Genomic DNA, 21,406 nt, shown 5'->3' with positions numbered 1-21,406 from the left:
TGCAGAGCTGTGCTCTCAAGCATGGAGTTGGAGTTGTCTCCAGGCTTACAGCTAGAATTTTGGTACCTGAATGTCAATGCCCAGAGTAGTCCGTCAGTCTGTACTTGCTGAATGAAAGCATGAGTGGCACTAGCTAGCCCAGAAGTCTTACTAGAGAGAGAATTCATCTGGAAGAAATTGAGAATAATCACCAGGGAGCCTGTCAGGTGACAACAGGTAAGAGCCAAAGGTGACTCTGCTTTCATGAAAACTAGTTCTGTTCTTTTCTTTTCTCCTTTTTCCAAGTCCCCAAGGCCTTAGTACCCGACTTCTAAGAACTGTATTGTTTCTCGTGGTTTGTTTATGATATTCCTAAGGGAAGCTGGCCTTTGCAAAGAGCCCTCTAAATCTCACAATAGTGCTGGGTGGCCCTTCACAATGATGAACATTTGGGCTGTTCTCCTTGGAATGCTTCCAAATAGATGCCCTGGATGGTGATGGTCCTCAGAGGCTTGTGAATCCAAGGGAGACACAAGGAGAATTTCAGAGTAATAATAAGAACTGTTGTGGTAGTGAGAAATCTCTTATCTGATTCATTTTATTTTATTTAGCATCTTCTTTTCTAGAGCCTGTGGAAACCAGATATATTTGCCTGCTTGAAGTTGTTCACACTTAGAGACCAGGAAACAGATGAAGTTACAGCTAAAGTTACCACTGATGCTAATGTCAGAAATTGAACTTGTAGCATCTTGCCTCCTAAGCTCAAGGAGAAGCAGGAGAACGTGCTTTGAGGGACCCTCTGAGTGGAGGCTCCTGTGCAGGTACCATGTAGGGAAACCACAGAGCTGAGGCCACTGCTGGGCAGAGCCTTCCACCTGTGGGGTGTGGCTGGGACAGGATGCCCCCTCAGCATTGTCAGTACAGAAGCACAGCTGGGAGATGAGCTCTCACCTGCCTTTAAGCTGGGACACAGCAGCATCAAAGGAAAGAAGGCCCTGATGTTGAGAATGAGTTACAGAAGCTACTTATGCTTACTTAAAAAAAGGGCTGTGTCTTATGAGGGTTCTGAGTTCTGTTCTTCCTGGTCCTTTATGACATCTAAAGTGATTCATTTATTTATCCATTCACCTATGCCAAGAACATTTAGGGAATGCTCGCTGTAAAGAAGGCACTGTGTCAGAGCCCTGCGAGAGATGCCAAGATTTATAAACCATGGGCTTGCTTGGTCCATGCCTCTGGTGGCAGCCAGGGGAGGTTCTGAGGAAGTTCTTAAGAAACTCTGACACTGGGTGAGAAGCATAGATACATGTTTAGGGATTGAGAGTTTACATCTAGCTGTGAGGATAGGGAACACTTAATGTTAGAACATCTGAGTGCTTTGGGTCTGAGTAAACCTTGCCTATTGATATCCATTGGTTTGGGGAGTGGGTGATTTAAATCTGTGGATTATTCAGGTCCCTGATTTTGCCCCAGCTGCTGAACATTGGCTGATGGCCTGAGGCAGAGGGCATAGGCAGTGAGGGAGAAAAGGGAGGGTATAGCAGCTGCAGTTCAATTTCCAGTAGCATCAGTGCTCATCTGCTTAGTGCAGGAGGAGGCTCAAGTGCAGGGCTGCAATGGAGACTGGAATGGTCTGCGGACTCTCCACACTTGGGTTTCCTTAACAGGGACAGTTGCACGTGGCAATGCTGACTTTACGGATAGTGACATCTCTGTCAGAAGTTATGCTCTCTGAGCTTAAAAGTCAAGTTAACCAGCTGGCCTCTCCTCACCTCACGCACCAGTCCCACACGCACCGGCATGCGGGCTTTACTCAGATCAGGAGCTCGTGCACCACAGGCGACCTGACTGTGGTGCAGGGTCTCCCTCATGACTAATCCAGCGGTTCGTTCACCTGGAGGGACAAAGACTGTCTCCCTCTGCCCACACACGGGAATCACTTGGAGAACTTGTGGCAAAACACCCCTCCTCATTCTCACCCCACACTAATTGAATGAGAAGCACTAACAGGGCCAAGCATCCGGCCTACAACTGCAGTGCCCCCAGACTCAGAGCCTTGCTCTTCAGTCCTGGTGAATAAGCAGGAGGCGTGGCCCGGCTCTCTGGCCTCCTTAAGTGCCTTTAAAGATAGGGTCTGACTTTTATTTCAAGAGTATAACTATAAAATGTTTAATCAGAATCGGCACTCATGCCATAGCTAACTCTGCATTCATAGAAGCCAAATTGCCAGAACTTCCCGATTTCAAAGCACACGAAACAGATTCTCACTGAATGCACAGGCTTTTCCCTTTTTGCCCAAACACAGTGCCTTCCAGTTCTCCTATCTGGGCTGCCTTTGGCTGTTCCCGGAAGATAGTCAGCCACAGAGCCTGATGTTCAGCGATCGCACTTGTGGCCTTAGACCCCATTCCTCCAAGGACCCTTTGGCCTTGTCTTCCTAGCCCTGAAGTCACTGTAGACTCTGCTCAGTAAAGTCTGAGCAGAGGTGCCTCCCCCTCCAGGGGCAGCACTGCTCCTCCTTGGGCATTCACATTTGCTTTGTCTCATATTCAGAACATCTTTCTCCCCTTCCTGAAGGTAATCACCCTTACAGACTAACTGGCAGGCTCCGCATCCCGCTTTTCATCAGAGAGCACAGAGACAATCTGTTCATCATCTTGCGTTGCAGCTCCTTAGTCCTCCTGCATGACTGGCGCACAGCTGCCACCAACAGAAACCACACTCCCTCTAATCAAACAGAAGGAGTCCTGGGGACCCCCAGTCTCCCAGCACCAGAGCCCCGCCCGGCACAGCCCACAGTCTCAGTCCCCGGGGCGGAGGCACTGTGGGAAGGTGGGGGCCTCTGCGAACACCGTCCTGCTCTGTGTGGCGGGCTGTGGAGGGGGCAGAAGGTACATCCTGGAATGCGACGAAGTGGGACTGGGTGCTCTGGGATGCCTGGCTGCCCACTCTGGGAGCAGGCATGGAGGGGAAGGAAAGGACAGTCAGTGAGGGAGCCCTGCAGAGAGTAAACATGGGCGGCTCCATCTATCCCACCAGATAGGGTATGTGTCTGGGAGGGGGGTAAGTGGGAGTTTAAGCTGGTTTGGGTTAATGAGTAAAACTGAGAGGATATAAAGCGCATGCATCTTCATTCTAAATGTAAGCTGTCTCTCAGTGAATTGCCGAAGCCTCAGATAATTGCATTTTGCAGATGGCTGAGTGAAGGAAGCCCACAGCTGTATCTTACCCATCTGAGAGGGTGGCTTTCTGACCTTTTGCTCTGCTGTTGCTGAGGCCAGCTGAACCAAAAGGCCCTATGGGAGTGGAGCCTGCTGCAGGAACAGCTGCTTTTCCACTGATGGAGCCGGTTGGGCACAGTGACAGACTCCTCCATGGTGCAGCCCACACCTCTGTCTTCCTGCAGGAGGAGGAGGGAGGCTGGTCCAGCAGTGGTGGAAAGGGGCCCCAAGAGAAGGATGCTTCACCCAGCCTAAGTTTACCCTGGCCTGACAATGAATCAAATGATCTGGTTGGTGTTTCCCTTCAGTCAGCTTGTTTGAATCCCCTTAAATGCCTGCAGAAGGCGTCAGGGTCTCCTGGGGCTGAGAGTGTGAGGCTGTGCTCTGGAAAGAAGCCAAAGGAGGAGTAGTCATGGGGAGTGATACTATGTGTGACAGGCAAGAGGACGGCCAATAGTAGACGGCCACTTCCCCACAGTGGGAACATTCTTTAAAAACCATAAAGCTGTATAGAAACTTTAATAACTGAAGAGTAAGGATTCTTGTGCCCAAGTTATGGCTCTTTGGCTGACATTGGTTTCCTCATATTGCATCTGGCCTTTCAGAGTTAGGGGGTCAGTATTTCACTCATAAGAGCACCTCTGAGGGGCTGTAACAGAGAGATCATATCCTTCCATTGTGCTTAATACATTGGGCATGGTATTGCACCACCACTAAATCAAAGACCTGCCTCCCAGCAAAGCAGAAAGCTGTAAGTTCCAGCTGCAGATGTGATGTAGGGCTGCCAGCCAGAGAGTCTTCACCACCAGGGACACACGAGACTCTTCTGGAACATGGCAATTTGTGTAAGAGCCTAATAAATTAGGGTCCCACCAAGGATTGATCAAAGAGTTTTCTTTAGACTGAAAGGGGTAACAAACACCCATATGCTGTGTGGGTACCTGTGTCTACAGGCAGGGTGCTCTCGGCTCAACTGACATCAGTAATGAAGCAGAAAGAAAATACAGTTTCATTTTTTAAACCAGTGATTTATTTTTTAAGAGACTGAAATGCTTCAGACAAAGGTTTTATAAAAACCTCATATAAGCAGAAATTGGACAGTTATATACTGTGGTAATCAGCCTTTCTGCTGAATGGAGTCACAGTTCTGAGCCTTGAGTAAAACACTATTTAATCAAGAATGACCAGTAAATAAAAATGAATCACTGCATGTCACATTCACTTTAAAATTGTGACGCAGCTTTCCTGACGCTGTGGAGTTCATTGTTGGTTTTGCCAGTGATGTTTCTGTCTTCATGCATCAAGTTCTCATTTATCTTAGGAGAGAAAAGTTAGGCAAATTTTTCATGCAATTATAGTATCCAGAATGGAAATCTGCCCCATGTTAAAATAAAAATACTCCACGCATCCACTCCACGAGTGGGCTTCCTTTCCTTTGGAGAGCCCTTCCTCTTCAGATGAAAGGTCAGCCTGTGAATTGCCCCCCGAGAAACAAAAGACCCCTAAGCAGCGGCTGAATATTACCATCTGGATGTAATACGTGTTAACTGGTGCACCAAGACGCTTAGGGACCTGGACACATTTCCTGCTGCTGTGCTTTTCCAAATGCCAGGTTTTGAAACATGAGTAAGCCTACCTGCATTTTGAAATAAACACAATAAAAATTAACCAGAATATTGCAAGTAGGAGGGAAAAGTATTGTTTTGCAACACTTTGGTTTTGTGTGAGTGCTGCATTACAATGTACAAGAGCATTTTTTGCAATGGTCACTGACAAAGAATTTGGAAAACACTGTTCTGGTTTGCTAGTGCAGGGAGAGGTCTTTGTATGCAATTATTCCTCTAAGTCATACATTTGAAGTTAAAGCAATAGCCACAACAACAAAATACCAAGAAGAGTACACATGGTAGGGGCTGGGGCAGAGACCAGGAAGGATGAAAATAAAAAATCCTGGACTGGCTGTGCTACTTGTGATTAAACTACTGGAAATGACCTACAGCCAGACACACAGCAGCCCCAGCCAGGACCAGGCTCACATTGCTGGGCGGGAAGCCCACACTGCAAGCAAATGGCTAGGAAGCAGGTGCAGTGAGCACACAGGTCTGCTGCTGCCTTGACCGTGATGAGAGGCTCCTGAGGCACTAGGTGTGGCCTTGCTGGGAAGACAGCAGGGGTGTGTTGGAGGGAGCTTCGCCTTTGGAGTCACACAGACCTGGGCCAACTGCTGGCTCTGCCCCTTGCTAGGCCTTGAGCGAAACGTTTCAAACCTCTCTAAGCCTCAGTTTCCTGTAAGATGGGCATAAATATTTATTTTAGAGTGTTGCTGGGAGTGTTAAATGGAGTAGCTGACAGCAGGTGGCTTAGTAACTGTTCCTTCCCATTTATCTTGTGCGCTGTGCCTCCACCTGCTACTGGGAAACAGACAGACCATCTAGAAGGGAGGTCCTACTTCTTTTCCTTATCACCCCACAGACTGACTGGTATGAGGGGAAGGAGTGGGAGTGGGGAATGGATGGTCCAAAGCCAAGCCCGGGATGGTAAAGAGAGGGCTCAGGCAGCCACCCCACATTGGGATAACCTGATGCCAGGGGCTGCCACATCACCACCAAATCCTGGCTCTGCTGCCTTGGCACACAGAGGAGGGCAGCTGTGATCTCTAGAATGACTTGTCCTTGACATTTTGGACCACTGACCTTTCTACTCGTTAAATTCCCTCTCTGTTCTCTAAGCAATGAGGATATCACTGCCACTCATCCCAGCTCTGCCTAGCTGTAACTGTGGCTCTTCCGCAGGTAGAAGATATCACCGCCAGCCATGAGGCTGCCCTCCTAGAGATGGAAAATAACCACACAGTGACCATCGCAATCCTGCAGGATGACCACGACCACAAGGTCCAAGGTAGCTGCCATCCCAGATGTGTGTGGGGCCATGCGAGCCCAACCTTCCTGCTGCAGATGCTAGAGCACCTCCTGCTCTCTGTTCCACTTTCCTTTCTTCCTTCCTGTCCTTCCTAGTGTGTCCTCTCTGTTGCTTGCTGTGGACAGGAAGGATGGAAAGCCAGGATCCCCGTGCCACTTCTTTCCTCTGAGGCAGTTACTCTCAGCCTCACCTGGATGTTTGAACCTGTGGCGCTGTAACAGGAGGCTGGTGCCAGCCTAGGGCCCACTCCAGGGCTCCCGTGCAGCTGCGCATCAAGATTTGATAAAGCTCCCGAGGGGAGTCTGGTGGGTAGCCACGCTTAAGAACCACTACTCTGAAGTAGGCATGAAAGTTGGGCTTTGTCTTGGCCTTATGAAATTGAATGTCAGTCCCCGGGGCGCACCCTTCCCACACTCAGGGTGCTGCCCAGACCACAGCAGCAGTGCACTGGACCTGGGTACACACCTTGAACCCACAGACCACATCACCGAGGGCTAAGGTGGTCTCTGGATCTTTCTGTTTATATTTTTGGCAACTTTAAATTATCTTTGGGTACTTAGGGTTCTATGCAGGTGATAGCAACAACAGCAACACTTACTAAATACTGCTAAGATTTTGGCTTTGTGAAAGAAGTTTTTACAGTTTTAACATGCATTTATACTACATATACAACTTATTTTTCAGTTTTTTCTCCCCTCACTTTTCCCCCAGCCAGAAATTTAACAATAGGTTAATAAACTTGAAATTAATACATTTAAAGATTTTAAGAATTCATGTCAGTGTTTTATTATTTTTAAATGTTCTCTGTGGACGCAGAGCCCACTGTGCAGTAATCAGTCCTCAGATGGAGCCTCCTCAAAGCTCCAGCCCTGCCCTCTGGGAGCGTTAGCACCCGAAAAAACATCCCGGGCGGCGCGTCTCCCACGAGGGTACCAGTTCCCTGTTGTAGGTGTTTTCACATCTTTGCCGCAGATAGCTTTGCCACAGCATTCTTGCCACACACATTTTCACACATAATTAATTGGCTGTAAGGTAATTTTGCTGTGAAATCACAACAAATAGAGGGACATTAAAAAAGACATAATGAAACATGAAGAGAATGAATAACAAAAGTAAGGCTTTATTTAAAATGTGTATAGATTCATGGTAACATATATATAATAGTAGCAAGAAATTCATTAGTATGGTCAGGACATTATTATCCTCAGTGGCTATTACAACTAACCATTTAGACAGAGGCAGGTAGACGGAGGACTACATGGCTTTATGTTAATGAAATCAGCACAAACTTCTTTTTCAAATGTAAATGCAGCTCAAATGACTGGATTTCTTAGAGACCTTCAGCATCATTAGTTCAAAGATTTGGATCAATGTAAACCACAAAGATCCTGTGAATTGCAGCTCTGGCCGGCCAGAATGATCATTGTTGGCCTCTAGCACTCTCCTGTCCAAAGCGCGTGTGACCCACGCTGATTAATGAGACCTCTCCTCTCTCTGTTTATAACATGCAAACAAAGTGCTTGTGTAGCCAGAATGAGATGGGCTTTACCCAGCTAATAAGACTGTTCCCATCTGGAGGAAAATTGAATCCATTTGCTTAATAAGTCTTACGTGGCCTCCCTTTCTGCCTAACTTGCAAATATTGCTGGAATGCCACTTTGCACACGGTACAATGGTTCCACACTCTCTGAGGGGAATCAATGCAATTAGTCCTCCCTTCTGTCTGACTGTCTTCACCCCAGGTCCTTGCTCAAGCACATCCTGGAGGTCTGTGGCTTCCTGAGTGTGGCTCAGAGGCCCGGCACAAGCAGCACTGGCCCGGTTCACCCATCGTCCTCGGGCAGGCCGGGCTGCAGGGGGCTGCCTGGGCTCCCTCTCCCTGAGAGCTCCCTCCTTCAGCCCCGAGGGCTGCTTTGTGGTGGAAAGAAAGAGTGGTCCTGGGAGGGGAAGGAGAAAGAGACTTCACATGGATCACGCAGTTGTTTTACCATGAGAAGAACTTGGAGATTTGAAGACTGTGGATGGAGACTCTGACTTGGCCAGGATGGTGGGAAAGCAGGGTGTAGAAATGAGTGTGTGCCTGTGTATGTGTATGCACTCAACTTGCTTCTCTCTCATTTTTCCCCTCGTTCCCTCTTTTTCTCTCTCTTTCTCCTTATGGCCTTCCTCTTTCTTTCTCTTCTAAATAACACCACATGCAATTCCAAAGTACTGGAGCAGTCCCTTTAGCCTCAAGCCTGCAGCATACCAGTGTCCCTTATTCACCCAAGTCTCTCATTTAGCCTGGCAAGACAGTCTTGTTTGATCCCTTTCAGAAGAAATACCAACTTAACAATCTGCTGTCTTCTCTCCAGAACTGATGTCTACCCATGAGCTTGAAAAGAAAGAATTGGAAGACAATTTTGAAAAGCTGCGGCTGTCCTTACAGGTTAATATCTCCTTAACTCTGGTGTCAAGCTAATGGCACCACCGTTAGCCCTGTCCACAAACACGTATCCAGCACCTGCTATGTGCTGGACCCCATACTGAGCACTGGAGCATAGAGGGAGATGGGACGTTCTCCTTGTCCTAAGGCATTTGCTGTCTACTCAGAAAGTTGTGCCACAAACAGTGACAGACACCCACAAAAGGTAATGCATGCTTGCACCAAGTGCGTAATCCCGTCAGTGAGTGCCACAGGAGCTCTGAGAGGTTGCTCCACCCTTGCTGTGGCCAGAGGAGTAGGGGGAGGACATGGAAGAAGAGCATTCTAGGCTGGGGAGTGGTGTAAGGAGGGTTGTGAAGGGCAGAACCATAGGGCATGCCTGAGAATTATAAAAAAGACTGAAATCACCTGGAGGTGGGGGGATGGAAAGAACTTTCTCTACCTCCCACTGACAGTCTAGGGAAAACGTGGGTCAGGGAGCAGACTGGCTTCCTTCCAACCTCTAACGAGAGAATGAAGGGTCCCCCACATCACCGCCACCTCCCTCCTGCCTGGGAAGCTAGGGTGAGGTTGGAGGCGCTGCTCCCATTCCCAGCTATGAACATCCCGATCAAACCAAGATTATTTTTTAAATATTCGGGACACTCAAATCTGGACATTGTGATGACAATAACAATGAATGCCCACTGATTACCATAACTAATACAAAGCCAGGGATTTTGCTTCTCCAATGGCTCACTTTCCCTGGCAACGTTCATTGCACAGAGGTGGCCCTGCTGAGAACAGAGCCCAGGATTGTGCAGACACCACTGTCATAGCCACTGAGGGTACTATCCAAAATTTTCAGTGGGAAACAGCCTGCAGTGAGCCCACCACTGACCCATTGATGGGCCTGCGGTACGCAGCCCTCACGTGGTTCATCCTTGGCAAATTTACCCCAAACTGCCTTCCTCACGCACCTGTTACCAGGGAGACCCGACTCAGAGGTGTCCGTCCCAGCCTCAGTTCTTGTCTTGCTCGCAAGGGATGAATTCTAGCAAGAGACAACATGCATAGTGGAAATGAGAACCATGTTTATTTATGAAAGATAAAGCAAAATAAGGCATGAGTAAGTTGCTAGCAAACTTTCTGACTTCCTTTATTACCTTTTCCTGCTCAAGATCTGGTAAGGTCTGCCCCAAGACAACCATAGTGTCCTTCCAGGTTAACTCGTAGGCTGGGGTAAGGGATTGGAATGCATCTGTGTACTGATCTGGTTGTTGGAGTAGCTTCCCAAGTCTACCTTAACCTGTGTAAGTTCCACAAGAGAGGAGGGCTTATGTACTAGCTGAGGGCCATGCTCTCCTGCAGTTGGTAGAGAAGGCATGTCAGTGGAAGGCATGAGGGTTGCTAATTGAGTTGGAGGTCCTGGATATGGCAGTAGTGATGAAGATGTTGATGGTGCCTCTTTCATTTTTTAATATATTTTATTGATTATGCTATTACACTTGTTCCATTTTCCCCCCTTTATTTCCCTCCACCCTGCACCCCCCTCCCACATGCATTCCCCCCTTAGTTCATGTCCATGGGTTATATATATAAGTTCTTTGGCTTCTCCATTTCCTATACTGTTCTTAACCTCCCCCTGTCTATTTTGTACCAACCATTTATGCTTCTTATTCCCTGTACTTTTCCTCCTATTCTTCCCCCTCCCCCTCCCCACTGATAACCCTCCATGGGATCTCCATTTCTGTGATTCTGTTCCTGTTCTGGTTGTTTGCTTAATTTGTTTTTGTTTTTGTTTTAGGTTCAGTGGTTAATAGTTGTGAGTTTATTGTCATTTTACTCTTCATATTTTTTATCTTCTTTTTCTTAGATAAGTCCCTTTAATATTTCATATAATAAGGGTCTGGTGATGATGAACACCTTTAAGTTGACCTTATCTAAGAAGCACTTTATCTGCCCTTCCATTCTAAATGATAGCTTTGCTGGATAGAGTAATCTTGGATGTAGGTCCTTGCCTTTCGTGACTTTGAATACTTCTTTCTAGCCTCTTCTTGCCTGTAAGGTTTCTTTTGAGAAATCAGCTGATAGTCTTATGGGAACTCCTTTGTAGGTAACTGTCTCCTTTTCTCTTGCTGCTTTTAAGATTCTCTCCTCACCTTTAATCTGGAGTAATGAAATTAGATGTGTCTTGGTGTGTGCTTCCTTGGGTCCACCTTCTTTGGGACTCTCTGAGCTTCCTGGACTTCTTGGAAGTCTATTTCCTTTGCCAGATTAGCGAAGTTCTCCTTCATTATTTTCTCAAATAAGTTTTTGATTTCTTGCTCTTTCTCTTCTCCTTCTGGCATCCTTGTGATTTGGACATTGGAACATTCAAAGTTGTCCCAGAGGTTACTAAGTTTCTCCTCATTGTTTTGAATTCTTGTTTCTTCATTCTGGTCTGGTTGAATGTTTATTTCTTTTTTCTGATACAAACTGTTAATTTGAGTCCTGGTTTCCTTTGCTTCACTGTTGGTTCCCTTTTATTTCACTTTTCATAGCCTTCATTTTTTCCTCTATTTTGTGACTATACTCACCCAATTCTGTGAGCAACCTGATTACTAGTGTTTTGAACTCTGCAACTGATAGGTTGGCTATCTCTTCATTGCTTAGTTATATTATTTCTAGAGTTTTGATCTATTCTTTCATTTGAGCCATATTTTTTTGTCTTGGTCCACCTGTTATGTAGTAAGGGGTGGAGTTTCAAGTATTAGCCAGGATGGGGCAACCCACGGTGCCAGGCTGTGGCACTGTATGTGGGGGAGGGGTCCAAGAGGGAAAAATCTGCTTGCTCAGCTGTTGGTGGGCTTTCAGGCACTTCCCCCTCTACCCATAAGCAAATTGGGCCCTTCTGGTGCTGATTACTGGATGGGTGGGCTTGTGTCCGTTCTAGGACCCTGAGGGTCTCTCCAATAAACTCTACTGTGAGGCTGGGAGTTTTTCCCACTGCCACCTCAACCCCCACAGGTGTTTTCAATCAGAAGTTTGAGGCCTTATTTCCCTGAGCTGGAACCCTGGGTTTCTGGGTTTCTCCATCTGTCTTGCTCCCCAGTTGTTCCTCCCGGTTTATCTGCACGCAAATGTGGAACTGCCCAGTTCACAAGCCACCGCCTTTCCGGGTCTGCCAGCCACCACCTTGCCCACTCCGTTGCTCCAGCTGCTGCCTTGCCACAAGTCTTCTCTGCCCAGCTGCCCATCTCCACCCCTCCTACCAATCTGGATGAAATGTTTCTTCTTTAACTCATTGGTTGTCAGACTTCCATACAGTTTGATTTTTTGGCATTCTGATTGTTTTTGTTTTCAAATTTGTTGTCCTTCTTTTGATTGTGTGAGGAGGCACAGTGTATCTACCTGTGCCTCCATCTAGGCCAGAAGTTCTCAATGGCACCTCTTCTAAAGGGGCTTTTCCCAAAGGTGGGGGTGTGGACAAGGAGGTGCCCGTACAATGGCCGCTAGATGGCACTGTGGAAGGAATTAGCTTATATTTGTAGCGCAGGCCCCCTCTGCCCCTCAAATAGAAGAATCCCCAAATGTAGGGGTTTCCGACACCTGTCTAGGCATTTACAAGAGAGATCAAGCTGGGATATGGTGTTGTAATTTAAGCTTTTGTGTAGTGGCCAGGATTTCCCATCAGCTAATTGACATTGAGGCCAAACACTATCAAAAGAATACTAGTCTTCTTTAGAGTTTGGGGGTCAAACTGTGACCAGTTGGAAAGGATATAGCCCAATGGGGTCCCCCCTGGAATGGACTCCTGACTTCCCATCTGGACAGAAGAAATACTAGGAGGTTAGATAGCCCAGTGTCCTGGGGTCATAACCTGAGGGCTCGACATCCTGGGACCCGAGACCCTGAGTATCCGGAATAGACATTTCCATTCTGGACCGATCCTTCCATGGGATGATGGTGTTTGTCTTTACCTTCCTTCAGCCAGTAAAGCCAGTGAGAAGGAGCTACCAGTTGGTGGGATCTTGGAAAAGTGTGCAGAAGCCCTCCCCCCCTTTTGAGGGGAACAATTATATGAGATTTTAAAGGTGTCCCCTCTCAGATACTGTGTTTCTAGTATAACTAGACTTACAATGCTTGAAATTTTATAACGAATCTTCAGATTGAGCTTTAGACTGTCCTTCAGGATACAGGAACTAAGGCACACAGTTGTCATCTGGCTTTGCCTCTCAAGGGGGTACCAGCAGGAATGGACTCTTGATGCACCATTCAGAAAAGGGAAAACCGTAAGATATGGGCAGTGGCAAGACTGTCCCACCCCTTTTCTGGATTTCTGGGGGCTGGGTGACCCTGAAATGGCACAGGGCCTAAAGCTACAGCTGGTAAGTGATCCTTTTGTTTCCATCGGGTGGCTGCTTTCTGTTCTTCCTCTGCCTTGTCGCAGTTGTTAAAAACACTGCAAGTTATTTCTTCCAGTTGCTCAGTAGGGCCTGAGGTCCTAAGGCTAGCTTTTGTAACTTTCTCCTGATGTCTGGGGTTGTCTGTTGGATAAAATGTATCCCCAGAAGTGCTCAGCCCTGGGCAGACTGAGGGTTGATGTTTGAGGCCTTTTGTAAAAGCTTCAGTGAATACAAAGGAATTTTGTTCCTTCTTGTCCTTGTGGGTCCCAGTTTGACAGATCCAGTTAGGGTCCTGACCTGGAATTGCATTTCCCCCGGCTGCTGTGTACTATGGAACTGCTTGCCAGCTGGTTTATCAGCATCAGCCCAGGCGGATCCTCTCTGGGCTGCTTTTCATCACAGTGCAGCAGCGGGAGAGAACAATCTGTGATTCGCTCCAGGTTGGGCCATGAGTCAGTGATTACGATTGACAAAGGAATTTACCTTTTGTAACAATATTTTGAATTAATTAATTTGTGTTCCACTGTTTAATCGTACCTGGTGTTTCTGTTGGGAAATAACATTTGGTTTTGGAAAATCAAAGGAAGCTTTTGACTTTTTCATTTGTCATTAAAATTGTCTTTACTATTTATGTTCCTTTCCTTTTCTTTTTTATTTCTAGTTTTCCTCATTTCTATTTCTCATCTTGAGTTTACTACTTCAATGTCCTTTCTTCCTGTATGTCTTGTTCCCTTTTCTCCACTTCTTCAAATCCTTCTCTTTTTTCTCCTTCCCTTTACACAATCCTTTTTCGACTCGCGTAGACCCTTTTCGACTTACACAGACCTTCTGTTACATGTGCAATCCTTCCGCAACTTACACAAACCTCTGAAACCTTCCTAGTCCCTTTTAGCTTATCTAGAAAGTATTAACCCAGTTTTAGTTCTATATATTACCTTTTATTGCTAAAGCTATATGTTCTTTCCCTACTTGATTAGAATTTTTTTAATTTTTAGCGAAAACCAAGAGGAAGTAGCATTCTTTAGATTAATACATTTATGACTACATTTTATAACTTTTAGAAACAGTTCTTATCCCCATTGACAGATACACACAGTGCTTAAAAGTGAGCTGTTTTATTGTCTAGTGACCTTGGCAACTGCAAGGAGCTGGAGAAGAAGAGGGGGGTGACCTTCAGCCATTTCAGTTCCAAAAGTACCAGTTTTTCTCGTTTATATTGAGGGAAGGGGAACCATTGCTTCTGGGGACAGCAAAACAAAGGAAAGACTAAGGGTGGAGGAGGTAACGGGGCAGTCTAGGAAGCTGCTTTGGCTCCTTAGAAAAGTTATAGGAGAGGAGAGAGCCAAGACAGGGCTGCCCAGGTTCACCTGGAAGTCAGAGGAAAAGGGGGCCCTGGAGACAGCATCAGGGGGTATGGCCGGGTTGAGCTTCCGCTGCCCACTGCTCTCCTGGCTGCAAGTATCCTGGGGACCCCTAGAGTTTAACAGGAGATAAAAGGTTTATGCCCAAGAAGGGGCACAGCTGTTTTTCGAGAAGGGGAGAGAGCAAGACACTACCCTGGCAGAGACAATACTGTGCCTTGGGGGAGAGATGCAGCGGGCTTACGATAGGCTAACGATTCAAACTAATTTGATCCCTGGCTGTGGGTTAGAGGCAGGAGAGACTTGGGACTTGTGCAGTCAGAACACGACAGTAACGGGGGCTCCCTCTGAGGCCCCTTTGGATCTTAGGGATTAACCCCAGACCCCAGGAGAACCCCGGCAGTCATTTCAGGTCTTATCCTTGTTTCTGCCTCCCAGCACAAGCCCAGCACGTCGGAATTCCCCTCCTCCACAGTGCGGTTGCACCTCTTTAGCCCTGAAGGTGAAACCGGCAATAAAACGTTGTTAGTAAGACTGTCCGTATTCACTGCATTCCCGATGACTGGAAACAAGGGGTGGAACCCACGCCGCAGCACCAAAGGTGTTACTAGAGGGGCCGAGTCAGGGGCTCCCTGCCTCCGTTCTTGTCTTGCTCACAGGAGATAAATTCAAGCAATAGACAACACGTACAGTGGACATAAGATAACAAGTTTATTTATGAACTATACAAAGAAAACAAGGTATTAGTAAGTTTGTTAGTAATTTTGTTAATATGTTTGTTTTATACACCAGAGCACCTGGCTACAAGTGGGCACTCAGCTAATCTGAGTGCCCCAACTATTGGGGTTCAGGGGCTATATACCTTAGCTTTTAGGTTCCCCTTCCTTCTCCCCCTTCTAAATCTTGGGAATAATGTACAGCTACAAAGGCTTACTTTCTCAGCTAGTAAAGGCTCTTTTGTCTTAGTTCATTCAATTGCTACAGAAATTAGTAAAATTGCTACAGAGGCTCCCTTTCCCGGTACACAGAGTTTCAAGGACTCCCTTCTTCCTGTACTATCCTTGCTTGTGGTGCTCAAAATGCTTGACAGCCTTATCAGATCAGGTTCAGGGCTGCTGAATCAATGGGTGAGACCTGCCTTGCTCCTCCCCCTGCCTTAGTTTACTACCTGTCTTCCCCTACACACCCACCTCTCATTCTGTGGGAGGTGCCATCCTGGAGGCACACACACCACACACCGGGGAAGTGAAGGCCAGATTGTGATGGGAAACCCCATCTGGCCCCAAGCCACAAAGAAGCATGAGTTCTGTTTCATCCATGAGTGAATCTTCATTCTGTCCCTGTCATCTCACGGTCGTGCACCACACATATTTTAGCCGCGACACCCCGTGAGCAAAATCCATTTGGGCTGGAGGTTATTTGGTGCAAGGAGGGTGGAGTTGCTTGAGCCACGTTCCTTGAGCAACTAGCAGCTAGAGAAACAGGCTGGCTGGTAAGAGATCTGAGCTCTTGGGTTTAAATCCCCACGGCTCCCCCTCTAACAAGCTGGGAAACCTTGGACAACACATAAGCTCTGAAACCCGTAGTTTACTCGTCTGTGCAACGGTGGTGATAACAGTACCTTCCTCAGTTAAAGGGAGTAACCTGTGTAAAGTGTGCAGCACTAACGTGGCTCATGGGAAATGCTAGTAAGTAGCAGCTATTGCTGTTCTAGTAGTTACATATATTATTGTTATATTTATTTTTTATCATCATCACTATTATTATCATGCCATTAGTTAGCTCCTAAGTGGCCGGCGCTGGGCCAGGTCACCAGCTGGGTGTTCGTACCTCTCGCTTGACACATAGGAGCCAACCCAGGCTGGAGAACCGTCGGTGCTGCCTGGCTGCTGTGCGCCCGTGCGCGCCTGTGGGTTGGTTTTGAGTCATGGTGAGTAAGGCGGAAAAGCCGCAGTTCGATATTTGAGATCCATCCTAGGTGGTATTAGCCTGACGAGTTCTTTGCTTTTCTGTTTTTTTAATGGAAGAGGAGGGGCTTGAAAGAAATGCTTCCTTTGATGGTGCTGACAAAGGTGGCGTGGGAGCCCTACGGTGATGTGGGCATTCTGATAGTCACGTTCCAGAGGGCCGCTGCCTGGGCCGGGCTGTGCGCGCTGCTCCGCTGGGGCCGCCCGTGCTCTGCCCTGCGTTTGCCAGGCCCTGTGGTGCAAACTCCCACTGACAGCTCCATTGCCTGGACACACTAGCCTTGCATTTAATGGCACTGAGGGGCGGGGGGGAAGTAACTGGAAACAAAGACACACAAAAGAAGACGAGCATTGACTAGTGTGGTTCAGTGGGTTGTGCATCATCCTGTGGACCGAAAGGTCACCCGTTTGATTCCCAGTCAGGGCACACGCCTGGGTAGCAAGCCAGGTCCCCAATAGGGGGTGCATGAGAGGCAACCAATCAGTGTTTCCCTTATACATCAATATTTCTCTTTCCTTCTCCCTCCCTTTCCCTCTTTCTAACATAAATAAATAAAAAAAAATTTTTTTTAAAGGATGAGAAATCTGCCAAGGCTCATCTACCATGAAGAGAGCGGTCCAGCCAAGCACTTCAAACATTACAGTGTGGTTATATAGAATTACATAATCTACAATACCTAGCTCCTCATACTGGGGGCAAGGCCATTTCTCTTGTCAGAAGAGTTCATTGGAAGACCCTAGGTTCTAATGTTATAGCAAGTGGGCAGAGAATTTCGGTGATCAGTCATTGCTGGAGTGAGCCAGGGAAGGGGTGCGGTGTCCCCTCAGACATGCCCTCCTTCAGCCTACACACAGGGGCTGCCCTGAGGCTGGTGCATGCTGGGACAGGGGCATGGTCTAAACAGAGGGGACAGGTGGTCCAAAAAGGGAGAACAGACTTAGCTCACCTCAGGGACATGCACGCAGCCCTGAAGCCTGGGAGGCAGAGTGGAGGCTACAGGTGACCCTGGAATGTGAGGGAGCTGGCCAGTGAAGCCAGTGAGAGCTGGGATGTGAGATGGGGGTGGGGGCAGCAAGAACCAAGGCTGGGGGACAGGCAAGGTTGAGGTGGGAGGTCCGACCCACTGCGGGGAATACGTGCCGCATTTTGAAGCCCATAGCATCTTACACAGGGGCCATCTCATCATGTTCCCCAGGCTGCAGCGTCTGCAGTGGACCAAGCTGGGCTTCTTGTGTCATTACTTGCAGGACCAGGTGGACACACTGACCTTCCAGAGCCAGTCTCTGAGGGACCGCGCAAGACGCTTTGAGGAAGCTTTGAGGAAAAACACTGAAGAGCAGCTGGAGGTAATCAAGCTCCCAGGCCTCTGGCACCCATAGGGCCTCACCAGAGGTCTCTGGAACCTCACCCCAGGAAGCCACATGGCTTCCTCAGCAGTCTCCCCAGTGACGGGGCCTCGGTGCTAGTCCACTACCAAAGTGACAGTTGGTCAGGGCCTCCCTGGGATTTCAAACCTGTTCTCGTCAGCACTCTTCTGAGACAGGACAGCTGTGGGTTCCTCCATATAACTTTGATTCCTGCCACAATGCACACCGCTCCCCCGCCACTGCCCCTGAGCTCCTGTGACAAGCTTGGCCTGGATCCTCTTGTCCCGGCCAGGACCACCTATCCACCTGTCGTCTCCCAGCTTCCGTGAGCCTGGCACTGGAGGCTCCTCTGAAGCCTGAGTTAGTAGGCTTGAGGGTTTTTTTCCAGAAATCGGCAAAATTCCTTCCTTCTTCTGTAGGGTTGCCATATAAAACATATCGCACTAGTTAAATCTGAATTACAGATAAGTGAGTTCTTTTAGTACAAATATGTCCCTTTCAATACTTATACCAAAAAAAAGTTGTTTATCTGAAATTCAAACAATGTAATTTATATATATATGTGTGTTTATATATATACATATATATATATTACATCTGGCAACCTCACTCTAACATATCTTTTTCTGAAATGCCTTTTCTGCTTTTTAAACCGATTTTCATTTCCCATACTGGGGTGGGGCTCTCCATGGGCACAGGTGAATAAAGTGGTCTGTGTGACCGTCAAAAGCCAACGTTGAATTTACTTCTTTTACCCCACAAGTCCCTTCTGGGGATGCGCTGGTAGTATCCAGACATTCCAGCATCCAGACTCTTCAGGGGTGATGACTTTCTCTCTTCTTTTCCCCAGGGAGCTAGATTTTTAGTGGCATTCACAGTGGGGAACTAGTGGGCATCTTACCAGGGAAGATATGTGAGCTAATGTTCTCTCTCCCTCTTTCTCTCTCCTCCTCTCTCCCCCACCCCACTGGTGCTCCCATGGCTACTGCGTGGCTTGTTAAAGAAAACTAGCTTTAGGGGAACCCATGCCTTAGGGGAACACTGGCCTTTGCCAAGACCCCGTGACTAGCTTGCTGCTCTGTGCCCCCGTAGGTCGCGCTGGCTCCCTATCAACACTTGGAAGAAGACATGAAGAGTCTGAAGCAGGTCTTAGAGATGAAGAATCAGCAAATACACCACCAGGAAAAGAAGATAATTGAGCTGGAAAAGCTGGTGAGTCGTCTGTTTCCTGAAGGCAGTAACCTTACTATCATCATTGATGTCAACACTGATACCTTTCAGGACATGGGCCCTTAACCTGAGTCAAAAACTCCATCGTTGATTCTCAAGGCCTTTCTTAGGAAGCCAGGAGTTCCGATGAGGAGTCTCAGAGGTGGCCCCATTCTGTACAGCTCTGGAGTCCTGCGGACTGCCTGCCTCCTTCCCGGCCCCATCAGTCTGAAGTGCCGTTCCCTCACCCCTCCTGGGGGCCGTGTGGTGAGCCAGCACAGACACGACTCACCTGCGTGTGCTTACCACGCAGAGTGCTTTCTGTGCGTCTCTTCTTTAACTCCGACAGCAGGGCTGTGAAGGAGGTGTCATCGGGGACCTCCTTTCACAGGCTGGAGATGGAGGCCTAGGGACAGGGCATCTCGTCCAGAGCCAATCAGTGGCCAAACCCAGGCAGGGGCCCTGGCCCAGCACTGTCTCGGCACTCTGCCTTGCCTTTCAGCCTGGCTCCCACATAACCAGCGAAGGGCACCCCGTGGTGGAACAGAGCACCCCAAAGTTCGCTCCCCTACCTGCAAGGACAAGGGCCAGGCCAGGGCCGGAGTTGTAGACAGTTGTCCGAAGTTGGTAGCAGAGAGCCTGCTTCTAAGGCGATACCATCTGGATGTGGAACTTGGCCCAAGACTCTCAGAACAGATCATGGTTTTTTTCCTTCCTTTTTTGTTATATGTGAAACAAACATTTAATACTATAAAAGGAAAATATGTGCATTATAGGAAATGATAAGATGCACAAAAATAAGAAAATTAAAATATATTTCTATCACTGTTAACTTTCCAGAACTTTTTCTCTATATGTGCGTACCCCAGGCACCCCCAACACACTTACAACTGTGTGGTGTTCCATTTTCTTTCAATGAGAAACTCTTTAATTTACCATCTCAGTAATTTTTTAATCCTCACACTAGGATACGTTTATTGATTTTTAGAGAGAGGGCAATGAGAAAGAGAGAGAGAGAGACATTGATGTGAGAGAGAAACATCAAGTGATTGCTTCCTGTATGCACCATCTCAGTAATTGGTCGTCTGGTCTAACCCGGGCCCTCAGGCCAACGTGAGGACAAGACCCCCCTCCTCCAGGCTGGGCCATCCACACCCAGTTGTTTGATCACCCGCAAGCTGTTTTTAGCCACGCTCCAGGCATTCTGCAGGCATGTGAGACTTATTCCAGAAACCATTCCTGAAACAAACAAAAGCCTATGGAATCACTTCCCACTTCCTCAGAGCAAAGAGGAAGGCTGGGGTGAAGGGGCCTTGCTGCAGAGCAGGGACAGAGGCTGGGCCTTTGGCTCTGATTCCTAACCCTTACTCTTGGAGAGGTAACAGTTTTCTTTCAAGATTAACTACACTAATAGTGAACTTGTTACATTCTTTTCAAACAATAATTTATTTTTAAATTCATGTTAGAGTGGAGCTGTACTTCAGCCATATCTCAGGCCCTGCGGGACCCTCTGACATGACAAAGAGAATAGCATAAATTGTAGCCTTGGATGATGTGATTTTCTGATGATGTGCCAAGCTGGCCTTGTGCTTTGTGTTCCTGGCTGCCCAGAACCTCAGAAGGAAAAATGTGTCCACATTATGTTTCCACCTGTCCACTAATTTAGAATGTCATAGACTGCATGCATGCCCAGCCAGGGAGGGTGATACAGCACAGATTACCCTTTGCGAAGGACCAGGGGACCCATTAGCTAAACTGGGTCTTGGTGCTGATCACAGCTTATCTCTGACTGTGGCAAGGGCCTGGGACACTTGCTATAAAAAATATATTTTAGATAGGATTCCAGTATATACGTAGACACATGTGTATAATATATGTGAAATAAAACTGTTTATCTAAAATATGTGTAACAATACCTACTTTTACTATATATAGTATATTCTGGTATTCTCTCTTCTGATTTATTTTGTTTTTTTTAAATGCTGGCCACATCTCTCTAGCCTGATTTTATAGCTCGCCAATGCACTGCACACTGTAGTTGGCAAAACACTCTTTTTGATAATCCTCCAAAGGCTCTGGTCTCCTTCCTGTCAGATAGCCCTGCTGAGGACCTCTTAACACTGCACCCTTTACAGGCAGAAAAGAACAGCCTCCTGGAAGAGAAGATCCAAGTCCTCCAGCAGCAGAATGAAGATCTCAAAGCAAGGATTGACCAGAATACTGTGGTCACGAGGTAGGCGGACCAGGGTATCTAAACTGACAAATCATGTGTCACCCACAAAGTGGCTTTGCTCTTGAGCTCGAAGAATCTGTATTTGTCCCAACATCCTGTTCACCTCATTCCTCTGAGCTGTGAGGCCTCCCCGATAGTCCAAAAGCAGGTTGCAGGAGCCCCCAGCACAGCTGGCTACTGAACGGCTTTGTTCTTGGAGAGTATTTTGGAGAGGGGTGTCAGTTGGGTGCTCCCAGGCCAAAGGGAACCTCCCTGTGAGCCACCCCTGCACTCTACTAGCTCAGCAGTGCAGACCCGTGTCTTCCTGGGGCACTGAGCTGTCATCCTGGGCCAGCCTGGCCAGGGCAGTGAGGGGCT

The 21,406-nt window shown here is 47.6% G+C and overlaps 1 protein-coding gene across 2 annotated transcripts in view; it reads left to right on the top strand.

Annotated features, from left to right (window-relative positions):
• Window positions 1-21,406, top strand: part of MTUS2 (microtubule associated scaffold protein 2) — a 578,493-nt gene that overhangs the window by 553,546 nt on the left and 3,541 nt on the right. For both annotated transcript variants that reach the window (XM_024551026.4, XM_024551027.4), the window contains 5 exons: window positions 5,993-6,098; window positions 8,474-8,547; window positions 17,488-17,586; window positions 18,700-18,819; window positions 20,952-21,049. In XM_024551026.4, coding sequence (XP_024406794.2) covers window positions 5,993-6,098; window positions 8,474-8,547; window positions 17,488-17,586; window positions 18,700-18,819; window positions 20,952-21,049 — 497 coding nt within the window. The remainder of the gene's footprint in view (window positions 1-5,992; window positions 6,099-8,473; window positions 8,548-17,487; window positions 17,587-18,699; window positions 18,820-20,951; window positions 21,050-21,406) is intronic.

The sequence above is a fragment of the Desmodus rotundus genome, chromosome 3 (genome assembly GCF_022682495.2).
Source record: "Desmodus rotundus isolate HL8 chromosome 3, HLdesRot8A.1, whole genome shotgun sequence".
Taxonomy (NCBI): Eukaryota; Metazoa; Chordata; class Mammalia; order Chiroptera; family Phyllostomidae; genus Desmodus; species Desmodus rotundus.
The sequence above is the reverse complement of the archived record's forward strand: the minus strand, read 5'-3'. Positions and strand labels throughout refer to the sequence as shown.